The sequence below is a fragment of the Triturus cristatus genome, chromosome 2_1, assembly GCF_964204655.1.
Source record: "Triturus cristatus chromosome 2_1, aTriCri1.1, whole genome shotgun sequence".
In the NCBI taxonomy this organism is placed as follows: domain Eukaryota; kingdom Metazoa; phylum Chordata; class Amphibia; order Caudata; family Salamandridae; genus Triturus; species Triturus cristatus.
Genome location: NC_140581.1, coordinates 279,469,630 through 279,482,433, shown reverse-complemented (window position 1 = coordinate 279,482,433; position 12,804 = coordinate 279,469,630). Strand labels below are relative to the sequence as shown.

The window sequence follows — 12,804 nt, the reverse complement described above, 5'->3', positions numbered from 1 at the left end:
CAGTGGATCCTGCAGAAACCCCGTGGGACACAGAAGATTGGAGAGCCATACACTCGTTACCATTTTAGGCTAGTCATTTCGGAACTGAGTGATATTTGCATGCATAGGTTCACTCATATCTGCAAATGCGTGACATACAAAAAGTTAATTTGCTCATGTAAAATTATTGATCTAATATTTCGCTATTGTGATGCAATATTTCACATGTATCCATCCTACTTCAGGACTAGGTGTTATATGGCATAGATATCCTGGAAAGTTTGGAAACATCTACAAACTCATGAATTTGCAGGTGTTCACCAACAGTTGGCAGCCTGTTCTCTCTTGAAATGGTCGGGTATTTGTAAAGGACTAAATCCATTCCTATTGTTTGATTGTGCTGTGAACTTTGAAAATATGGTGCAGGGTTTGAGGAAGTACAATCCCACACATGCAAAGCCCTTTTATGTGCTCAGTTGCATGTTTTCTCCGTTAGCGCAAGTGGAACTTGCCTCTGTGTGGAAGGTAATTAGGAACTCATAAACCCCCTACCAATGTGAGATATAACTTTATGAATGTCTTTGTCAATACATCGCCTAAACGATGCACAAGAGATCAGCACATTCTATTTTTCTCCTTTTCAGGAATTTCAAGATCAGTTGAAGATCACAAGTTTCAAAGACCTGGTGATCAGAGACAAGGAGCTAAGTGGGGCACTCATTGCTTCCCTCATCAACTGCTACATCAAGGATAATGCCACCGTGGATGGCATAAGCTCTCATTTGCAGGATATCTGCCCACTTCTGTACAGCACGGATGATGCCATTTGTTCCAAGGTACCAAAGTTATAAATGATTTGTAAGAAGCTGGCTTTGTATATGGTGCTCACTTATTGAAGTGTAGCACCCTACACTAATCCAGACGACCCTTAAGGTGATTTTTTTTGTTGTTGTTTTTTTTTGTTTTTATTGGCATTTCAAAATTATACAATATACGAAACCAAAAAAATAAACTCGCAGACTGTAGCACAACAGCATTTGTCTTAGTGTCAACAGATCCGGCAATTAACCAGCAAGTCACATATACCCCAGGCATGACATGAGAACTGATTAGTCCATTGTACCTGATTGTAGATAGTCCGATAAGTATGTCCAATAGTCTTTAGGTTTGGCTCCAGTAGGCAGTTCCTCCATGTAGGTGTGGAGCGTGTCCTTACAGTACGTCAGGTCATGAAGCCATTGTCGAAGCGTTGGAAACGCCTTACTATCCCAACACAAGGATACTCTACGTTTTGCCACTAATAAAGCAACAGCACAGAACTTACGCCTACGAGCCTGCATATTCTGAACAAGGCCCAACAAACATGTGCGAGCAGTACAATTGATGTTTTCACCCACCATTTTTCCATGCAGCCAATACTCATGCACCTCTGCACAGCCCCATGCCAGATGAAGAAAATCAGCACCATCTGCCCTACAGCGCTTACAGGTCGCCTCTGAACGTAGACCATAGGCATACAGCCTGGCTGGTGTGTAGTATGTTTGGTGGAGGTATTTATAGTGTACCATTTTCAAATTACCATTAGGCGTAAGTAAACTAGTTAGAGCGCATGCCGTGGACCATTCTTCCTTTGTGAGAGGGACATCAAGAACTGCATTCCATTTCCCCATCGCCTGAGTTGTCTTGCTATCTATATCCTCCTGTAGTTTAGTATACAAATTGGATACCATGTGTTTATTGTTGGGTGTAGTGAGTACCCACTGTAGAGTTGACATCTGTGATGGCTCCTCAGGGTAAGAGGGGTACAGTGCCTTGATCACATTTTGTAGCCTATAGTACGTGAATCGAAATAAAGTAGTTTGGTTACTAATATATGTGAGCTCGTTGAGCGTTCTAAAAACTCCATTACAATAAAGGTCCCCCATCTTGTCTATGCCTGCCTGTTGCAGCTGTTTCCGACCCACTTGCTCTTGCGTGAGAGACAGCTCAGGATGATATAACAGTGGCAGTGCTTGTGCGTATAGCGGGTATTTGCCTGCTAATTCCTCATTCTATGCCATGCAGCAACTGTTGCGTCTATAGAGTTAATGTCTCGGCTGTGGAGTGGAGACCTACGATGCGTGATGATGGCTTTCAATGGAATTGGAAGTGCATCCCCCTCTTCTATGGCAACATGAGGGAGATACGGGACAGTATGATACCAGTAATGCGCAAATTGCGCTTGAGCGCACAGAAAATACTGCAGAAAGTCCGGAACCGTGAACCCACCTCGCGCGTAAGGCAATGTGAGGGTATGTAAGTTAATGCGAGCTTGCTTGCCAGCCCAAATGTGGAGGAGTGTGGCTCACTGGTTAGAGGAGGCATACCCTGAAGCAGATGTCAGACCTGGGACCAGGGTTCAATTCCCGACGCGGCAGGGTCTGAGCCGAAGTGTCCACGGACTCGATAATTCTCACTTCGGTGCCTACTCGAATCATGGGTTCACACTCTGCAACTCTGGGCAATAGCTTGCTTAATCTCCACTGCGGCCCCCCCCCGCGGCGGGATGCCTGGCTTTCACCTCGGGGATTCCCAGTACGGGTTATCTCACAGGGAAAAAGCAAGGACGGGTTCCCAATGCAAGCGCCGAGATGCCTAAGGGTAAAGTCGAGCGCTATATAAGAACTCACATACATACATACATACAAATCAGCTTTGTCACCATGGTGGAGATTCGTTTGAAAACCTGTGCTGGGGGAGTAATTGGGATGTTATTGAACAGATATAAAAATTTCCGTAATATAAGCATTTTAACAATAGCTAAGCGATCAGCTAACGTCAGGGGCAATTGAATCCATCGCCTGATTTTGTCTTCCAGGGTGTCAATTGCCTGGCCGTAGTTGTAGCGGAGCACCACCTCCGGATCCCGGTGAAACCAAACTCCCAGATATTTAACCGGTTCTGATTGCCATTCCAGTGGGAATTCAGTTGGGTGTGGGACCATGGAGTCCGTTAGTGGTATTATTAGGGATTTGGGCCAATTAATTTGCAAACCTGAATGCAGACCAAAACGAATATATTCCCTCAGCAATGGGGCCAGATTAGTCTCCGGGTACCGCACGTATAACATCAAGTCATCCGCGTAAAGAGATATGTGCAGGGGTCTTTGCGGGAATTGGAGCGCCGAGTAGTGATGACCTTGCCGGATCTTACAGGCAAGCGGCTCAAGGGCTAGCGCGAATAGCAATGGGGACAGCGGGCAACCCTGCCTCGTCCCCCTAGCTATTGGGAAGACATCGGATACGTACCCGTTCACTCTGATCCGTGCCGTAGGGTTCGCATATAATGTCTGCACCCATTGTAAGAAAATAGGTGTAAATCCCATGCGGCACAAAACGGTGTGCAAATACGGCCACTCAATAGAATCGAATGCTTTCGCCGCATCTAGGAGAACCGCAACAGCCTTAGTACTAGGGATTAAATAATGCGATAGCGCAAACAATGTCCTGGTGTTATGTGTGGTCGATCTCGTCGGGATAAATCCAGACTGGTCTGGTAATACCAGTCTTGTCATTAGGGGCTGTAGCCTGGTAGCAAGAAGTTTGGCGAATATTTTAGTATCCACGTTTATAAGGGACAGCGGCCTATATGAGTCGCTACTCTCTGGGTCTTTGTTGGGCTTTAAGAGTGCAATGAGCACCGCTTCTCTTAACGTTGGTGGGAGCAATTGTTTATCGTGCGCATCTCCATACATCTCAACTAGGTGAGGTGCCAGCTGACCTGCAAAAGCCTTATAAAATTCGCATGTGAACCCATAGGGGCCGGGGGCTTTTCCGTTAGGAAGGGAGTTAATAACCGCCGTGACTTCCTCCACAGTGATAGGCAAGGATAAATACTCCCTATGTGTATCGGATAACCATGCAACCGCAATGTCCTCTAAGTATTCTTGGACTTCAGCCGCCCCAGCAGTACTGCGCGCTGCATATAATTCCCCATAGGTTCTCATAAATTCCCCTTCTTGCAGCAACACCCCATTTTTATCCCTGAGCGCTAGTATGGTCTGTTGTGGTCTACTTGTGCGTATCTTGTCAGTCAATACCCTACCCGGCCTGCCTCCCTCTCCATATGACCGCGCTACTTGACGCTTCGTGATGTACCTCAGTTCATCTTCAGCATATGTGTGGTATTCAGAGAGTACTGTCCTAATATCCCCCAGTATTTTGACATCTTGTGTACTTTAATATTCCCGCTCTAATGCTTGCAGAGTATTTTCCTTCTTACTTAGCTGTTCACGTATATCCTTTAAGATGCCAGCACAGGTACTGATGCACACTCCCCGGATCGTCACTTTAAAAGCCTCCCACAAAAGACCTGGGTCATCAGTACTGGGCGTATTGAAATCAAAGTATTCAGTTATGGCCTAACCTAGTGTATCTGTGAACGTGGTGTCTAGCAGTGCCTTAGAGTTAAAACGCCATGTGTATGGTGGCGGCATGTAATATGGTATGTTTATAGACAGAAGCACAGGATTGTGATCCGATAGTGTTCTAGGAACATGACACACACTTCGAGTCCATAGCAGTACTTCACTGGTCCTCAACCAATAGTCTATACGGGACCAGCTATTGTGAGCTGCTGTAATGTGTGTGGACTCCCTCCTATCTGGGTAACAAGTGCGCCAAATGTCATGTAGCCCCTCTTCTTTCATAGTGTTGTGCAGTACTTCCACAGTTCTCTGGTGTGGTTCTCTAAAGGCGCCTGATCTATTCAGGTTGTCACACAAAGCAGCGTTAAGATCCCCGCCCCCGAATATAGTCATGCCTTTCAACTCATGTATTTTCCGCCATATTTCTCTATAGAAATCCGGGTCATCTACATTTGGGCCATAGGTGTTAACAAAGGCTATACGCTGGCCTCGGAGTCTTCCTGTTATGATAACATAGCACCCTAGTTCATCCCGCACTGTATTATCTATTTGGAGTTGCGTTCCCTTTTTCACCAATATAATGACCCCCCTAGAGTAGTTAGAGTATGATGACTTGTATATCGCCTTCGCCCATTTTCGTCCAATGGTATTATTAGCGTCAGGGGCAATGTGAGTGAGTTTCCTGAAGTAAGGCTATGTCAATATGCAGCCTATCAAAGTAGGCAAATACCTGTCGTATTTTTTTCGGGTTGTTGAGCCCCCCAACGTTCCACGTCATTAGATTAAGTTGGGTTGGACGTAATCTAGCTGCGGACATCGGCACACATTAAAACATCGTCTAAAATCGAATACCCTGCCGCCTGCAGATACATCATCTGTGACTTTATAAAATGCTGGTAATCGCATATATACAATTGCTCTGCTGAATAGTTACATTGTATCTCATGCACGACAGTCTGAATAACAGTCCCCCACCCCGTCCTCCCCCCACCCACTTCAGCACCCCAACTTTGCCAAAGCCAAGTCCCTAACAGAAGAACCAACATCTCAAGAACATTTTGTGGGGAGCACCCGCCTGAGGGTACCACTGAGGGCACACGCCTCCATCCAACAACATGGATGTGGTCAGGTGTACGCTACATTTGCAGAACCAATAGTGCCCAGAAGTGGGCAAATATGTCAATGCTACATAGCCCCATATATCACAGTCTGGAATATGCTGGAGATTAAAAGGAGCAGGGGGCGTGGCGCAGCCCGTGACAGTTTATATCAGTTGGTGTACGTACTACAGTACAAAAACATTAGAAGGAGTACACCCTCGAAGGTAACTCAGTGCCTCCGAGCTGAGGAGAGGTGCACTAAAAGGACAGAATCGTCCTTTTTGTAGAAGACCCCTCACTCACCAACCTAGTTGGTGACATGCTTCATCATCGGGGTCCCACCCGGATAGCCGAATGCCATCCGGGTGTGCTGCGACACCTGATTACAGTGGAGCTGGTATTTTTCTTTTTTTGGGGTTGTGCTGGTGAAGGAAGTGATTAAAAATTGGTCAGATTTAACTCTATAAAAAACTCTTTAATTTTGGAGCAACTGAACAATATTAAAAAGATCAGGAGATACCATGTGAGGTTAAATTGACCTGAGGTATCAACAAAAGTAAAGTGAAGTAAGGTCACAGTAAGTAGAATGAGTCTACCTTCCTTCATGCATGACGCAGTTAATTCTCTGATTAGGTCTCTACAGCTTTTAGAAGCCTGTAACCAAAAGCTTCTTGTGGACCATTCCAAAAACATACAATGGACTTACTGCCACCCATTGTTTACCCTTGGATAGCTTTATTGTCACTCATGTGCTTCTTGCTGAATTTTCTTCCTTCCTCTTCTTGTTTGTGTCCCTCTCATGGAGCATATCCCCTTTACCATCCTTTTGATTTGGTGACTTGAACCTTATTTCTCTACTCTGATTTAGAGAACTACTGCTGTCATTTTCTTTAAGCACTTCAGTACAGTCGATGTGTTTTTGAGTCCTCTCCATGTTGTGCTACTTATCTCTTTAAATACCTGCCTGTTTCAACAACTGGGACAAACATACTCTAAGCCCCTTCTCCCCTTTAAAGAGGTACTAACCGATACATTTTGGGTGCTTGGGCCAAACCTTGCTCTGGTGCCCCAGTTGATAGGCAAGTTGGCAAGCATCATTGTCCTGCCTCTGGTGACACAACTTTTGTTTCCCAACACTCCTCGCCAGCAAGCCTAGTGCTGCTAGCTTCGACCAGCCATTCTAATCCCAACATATTTCCTACAACTCCCCGATTGGAAATCTAAGCGAATGGAAATATTCGGCAAGCGTGTCTTTTCATCTACCAGCTTGGCCCTTCGCTCTGTTAATGCCAGCTCTTTGTTGGGTCGTTATTCACATGCTCATTGAGATTCGGTGGTCAAAGTCCTCCCTGTAGTGCCCAAAAGCCTTTGCTCTGGTCTCTCTCAGGCATTTCAAGGTGGTTGTGAGGCTGCCAAGTTCATGATTCGTTGTGACTGGACATTACTAATACCATTGGGCGGGCCAGAGCCACCAGTGTTGCCATTCGCCGCCATGCATGGCTGTGATCAGCTGTGTTCTCCTGGTACATCTAGATGGACATGCAGTTTCATTGGACCACTTACTTTTAGGAAAAAGCTTACTCCACTCTCAAGCTTTTTTAAGGAGCGCAGGGCTACCATTGGTTCTCAGGGCCTCTCCTCTCCACCAACCGCAGCAGTTCCATTGCTACTTTTGCTGTTTTGGCCACATTGTCCTGTAATGCCAACCCCCACAGGGAACCCAGCAGTTTTGCTGTAAAGGCCATTGTGCCCACTGCCCCCATTACCAAGGTCAGCGCACCACCCAGCCTACCTCCTGATGGTAGCGTTGGGACTGTATGATGTCTATTTTATATACCCTTTCTGCTGACCCATCGGCACTACCTGCAGTTCGTGTTGGAAGAGGAGCATTTGCAGTTCAATATACTCCCCTTTGGTCTCATCGGCGTCTTTTAGGTGTTCAGTGGTTGCAGCACTCCTTCAGAGGTTGGGGTGCTAGTCTTTTCCTGTCTCAACGACTGTCTGTTGAAGGTGGATTCCAGGCTATGCCAAACCCCCTGACATTTTTGGGGTTCACTATCAATGTGCCTTAGTCACACCTGAACTCTTCTTAGACTCTCCCGTATATCAGAGCCATTCTGTACTTGGTTTGGTGTCATCCCTTTCCCGCGGGACATTTAGACTATGACTCTAATCATTTAACCTTGTTTTGGATTTCAGTGAGGTCAACTCTGAGACTGTTGAGACTGATGGCCTCCTGAATCTGTCTGGTTGAGCACACCGGGTGCCATTTGCGGGCTGTGCTATGGGATCTGGAGTCCCAGTGGGCCCAACATCAAGGGGGCCTCTTTGATCACTCTCACATTTCGGAGCAGACTGTAAAAGATCTGCAGGGGTGGTTACTGGGCTACTTTTGGGTCAGTGGCAGACCCCATTCCCTTCCCCACCCAGAGCTGACAGTGGATGCATCGCTTCTGGGTTGGACCAGCCAACTGGGTGAGGTGGAGATCCGAGTCCCTGCTCCACATCAACATTCTGAAGCTGAGGGCCATCCATTTGGCTTTGTGCCTTCTGTCAACAGGAGGCTGGTAAAGGTGCTCATGAACAATACCACCGCCATGTGGTACTGCAATAAACAGGACAGGGTGAGGCCACAAACCCTGTGCAAGGAGGCCTTGCCACTCTGGAAATGGGTGGACCACCACAGGATTTTCCTGGTAGCGAACCACTTGGCTGGATCATTGAATGCCAGGGCATATGAACTCATACGTTGAAGCATAGCGGATCACAAATGGTTGCTACACCTGTAGGTGGTACAAGGTCTCTTCCGTGAATGGAGGGCTCAACTTATTGGTCACTGCCAAGAACTTGCAATGTCAGCATTTCTGTGTTTTACACTTTCCAAGACATCTCTCCGGGCTCAGGTCACCCTAGTGGCTCTATATTGGGCACAGAGAGTATGGTATCCAGGACTCCTAGGCTTGAGCATATTTCCTTCGTTCAGGCTGCCCCTCTGGGAGGATCTGCTGTTTCAGCATCAGGGCAGAGGCTCTGCACCTGGGTTTTTCACAGTCTCCACATTCATGCTTGGAAATAGACTGCTGACAGCTGAACACCTTTGACCCTCCAAAGGTGCTTGAGTTGTCCCTCACTGAAAGCTATACTTTTGTTGTTGGTACAAACTTCTGGCTTAAAGTTGCACTCTCCATATGAACCTCCCTTAAGGCCGACTTATCTGACGTTCTGGTATTTTTTCTGTCTCCTGCCTGGCAAGACTTTGCTTTGGGCACAGTTAAGGGTTATCTTTCGGTCTTCTTACAGTTGTAAGATCAGCCTTAGTTGTTTTAAGTCACCGGTTGTGATGCGATTTTTGAAAGGGTTGCAACATGTTTCCCCCTTCTCCTTTTGTCATGCCCCAATGTGATCCTAATCTAGTCCTGACTTACCTGATGTGCCCCCCTTTCTAGCTGCTTCACAGCTGTCCCTTACGGCTCCTTACCATCAAGACTGTGTTCCTCATTGCCATCACCTTGGGGCATAGAGTGTCAGGCTTTTTGTGTCAATCCACCTTGCACTTCCTTCTTTTCAGATAAACTGGTTTTGTAGACAGGGGCATGTTTCCTACCGAGATGTTTTGACATTGTTCCATGTCGGTCAATCCATCAACCTCCTCTAAAGTGGAGGAGAGACTTCACCGCTTGGATTGCAACAGAGCGCTGAGCTTCTACACAGATTGTGCCAAAGACCACCAGGTGGACAATCAGCTCTTTTTGAGTAACTCTGGAGCGGAAGAATGTAAGGCATTGTAGAAGAGAACCATCTCGCGCTGGATTGAGCTCAGCGTTAAGATCTGCTATGTGCTGGGCAAAAAGCAGCTTCAGAAAGGACTGTGTGCTCATTCTACCAGCTGCTACCTATGCATTGGCATGTGAAGTCCCTGTTCTGTACATTTGTCAGGTGGCTACGTGCTCGTCCCTTCATACTTTCACAGTACATTGTTGCTTGGATAGTCTGGTTCGCCTTAAGAGGCATTTTGCCCGCTCGGTCCTGCAGGACGTTCTGTTTTTAGTCCATTCATAGACCCTCCTCCAAATAGGTATAGCTTTGGTATCAATTCAAAAAGTGGGGAATCTGCAGCTTGAAGTCTCTATCAGAAGAACTAATTACTTACCTTCAGTAATGCTCTTTCTGTTGCAAACTTAATCTAGCTGCAGATTTCTTACCGACCACCTTAGACTTCCCCATCCAACCTGTTCTGTCATTGAACTCTATCCATTAATAAGATCCAAAAGTCTAGAAATCTGTACACTGTCTACTAATCTGCTTTTGGGGCTTCACCTTTGGGGACACAGAAGCAACTGCTGTCAGTGTGCAGGAGTGGCACCTATGTAGGCCCGCACGTCATTTAGCAGCATCTGTGCAGAGCTGCAAGGCATTACCTTCCACTGTGCAGAGGTATTGCAAAAAAGTTTACAAAAGTTTACAGGTACAGTCTGACGCCTGGGGAATATTTAAAAGGTGAGGAATCTGCGACTAGATACTCTACCAGAAAGAGTATTAATGAAGGTAAGTAACTTATTCATTTTTACATTTTTGGGGGGGGGGGCTCAACCACTCCCATTTGATTCTGTGCTGCTACACTTTCACAACTCTGATTTTGTCCAAGTAAAATTGATTTTTTAAATGTACTTAATAGTTCAAGTGGCCGCTGCCATTACGGAACTGTATATAAAAAAATGACACCTGCATTATTCAATAGGTGCATGCATACGTAACTTAATAACAATTCATGATCATACTCTTGTCACGTTTTTTGTTTGTTGATGCTATACAACATCGGCAAAAAGCATTTTCGTTAAAAAGCTTTGGCCAAGCCAGTTCGTCACAAAGGCGAGACCTATTGGCTTTGTCATTACTTGAATTTATAGCAGCAGTACTTGTAAGAATGTGGATCACATGCAAATTGGATAGGTGTTGCATATGTAAGTTATACCATTGTTTATATAACTCACACTATTTACATTATAAAAAGGTATCTTATCAAATTTAAATTCTAGTAAACTATCTTTTGTAAAGAATTGTATCAATGTTTTAAATGTCGTACATGCAAGACCTATTACATTGCAAATGCGTATTTGTCAAAGCGCCCATGCTTCGCTTTCAATTTAATGTGGGCTGCGCCCCTTTCCTTAGATGGGCCGCGTCTTAAGAATTTGGCTTGGCCGACATTAAAGTGAAAGTGAGGCATGCCGCACTTTCACTTCAATGTTGGCCACACCCATTTATTTAAAAGCTTCTCGTGTAAAGAAAGGTGCTTGGCTGATATTGAAGTGAAAGTGCTGCATGGGGCGCTTTAAAAAAAAAAAAGAAAGCATTTAATAAAGAAAGAAAGGAGCGCAGACGCTTTATTCAAAGCGGACCGCGCTAGAAAAATAAAGAAAGAAAGGCGCGCAGCCACTCTATTGAAAGGGTACCGCACTGGAAAAATAAATAAAGAAAGGCACGTGACCGTTGCAGGAGAGCACATCATGTCTGGAGTAGGACAAAATAGTGAAAGAAAATAATTCACATAGACTAAATATAAATACCGTGCATCCACACAAGTAAAAGGTCCAGTCCTTGTGGGAGGGTACAAATGCAGACAAGGCGTTCTTAAGGAGGGACTAAGAAGCCTATTAATGAATCAGAAGCAACCATTAAGAAAGGACAGTAACAGGTGCCAATTGAAAAGATGGCGGAGAGTGGATGGAGCTCCAAGTAATCAAAATATATACTGCAGTAAATAAAGAGACATATGTGCTCTATACCAAGTGGTGAAGGTTCTTTCAGTGGAAAAGAAAGGTTGCAAAGTGAATATACACACTGCAAAACTAGTCAAATGTGCATAATCATCTCCAGGTAATCCTAGCGTCTATGGGCAGTTAGTGTATATGGGACAGTATTTTGAATACCTCATAATTCCCCTTGTCCTTATCCCGGATGTATATTCTGTAAGGAAGTACCTCTTTTTGTATGGCCACCCCCAGGTTGTTTTTGTGATTGAGTCCTGCTAACTAGACCTCAGTGGCAGTGCCCTGACCCCAGAATGGGTGTTACATTGTTCATATCTAATTGGCCTAGGCTATCTTACCTGTAAGTCCCTTGTTATGGTAACCAGGACATGTACGTTAGAGGGACACCCTGGGTGTGGCACAGGTAAAATGAGAATCCCAGTCCGCCATTGCAGACTAGAAGAGCAGTTTTAAACTGCTAGCTGGACATCACAATTTAAAACAATAGCAAAGCCAAATTCCCCTGCAATATGTAATATGTGTGAACTCGGCAGGGTGCAGCATGTTTCATGGGCAGGACATGTATTTCATACGTTCTAGCAGTAAAAGAGGGAAACTGTCTGTTGGACTGTAAAATAGGCTATTGTTTATCCTGTAAATAAACAGTTTCTTATTTTGTTTCTCATTTCAGGCCAATGAGTTACTTCAGCGATCTAGGCAGCTTGCAAGTAAAGTGGAAAAGGAAAGAACATTGAGAGAGTCTTTAAAGGAATATCAGAAAATCAGCCATCAAGTCGATCTTTCGAATGTCTGTTCTCAGTATAGACAAGGTAAGATATAGTGTTGGGGTTTCTTAGACAAAAAAAGAGGTAACATATGTTACAATAAGTATAACTGACTTTTGTACTGTTACATATGTTAATTACAATTTTAGACTGATTTCTAAGGAATTGCCATATTTTTTTACTTTGTACATCTGCAGAGAAAATGTACTTGTTTCATTAAATGTCACTGAATCACACAGGAAATATTTTGTGGCAGAGGTGCTATCAATGAAGACTACAGGGACTGCCTTTCCCTCCATTCCCTTTGACAGATTTTGAAAGAAGAAAATGACATGGGAAAGAATGTGGTAGTCTCATATTGACGTCATAAAATTCACCTGATTTACTATTCTAGTACACCCTTGTCCCTCACAGGACCACTTCGAGATCCCGAAAGCCAAGTCATCAAGGATAGTGAAGATGTGTCAAGCACATTCTGAAGATTCACCTTGAAACCGCTTCTATAGTAGCCAGATTAGTAAACAATGCAGTAGAATATATGCAGACATTCTTGGATACATTTCATAGTATTTTATTCTAATATTAGATTATTATTTTCATTTGGTCTTTTATGGTTAAAATGTTTGCCTTGAATTATTATTCTTGAGGAGCCAGAGTAAACAGATTGATTGCATGATTTATGGCCAGTTGGCTGATGCAAGTGAACCAAGGTACATGCTACTTGACAATGAGCAGCTCTTTGGTAAGAAGGCACTTTCCTTGGAGAGACAGTTCAACAGACCTTG

The 12,804-nt window shown here is 44.7% G+C and overlaps 1 protein-coding gene across 2 annotated transcripts in view; it reads left to right on the top strand.

The window, feature by feature from the left end:
- NUP155 (nucleoporin 155) overlaps window positions 1-12,804 on the top strand; it is a 711,261-nt gene that overhangs the window by 282,598 nt on the left and 415,859 nt on the right. For both annotated transcript variants that reach the window (XM_085631101.1, XM_085631098.1), the window contains 2 exons: window positions 624-815; window positions 11,926-12,064. In XM_085631101.1, coding sequence (XP_085487227.1) covers window positions 624-815; window positions 11,926-12,064 — 331 coding nt within the window. The remainder of the gene's footprint in view (window positions 1-623; window positions 816-11,925; window positions 12,065-12,804) is intronic.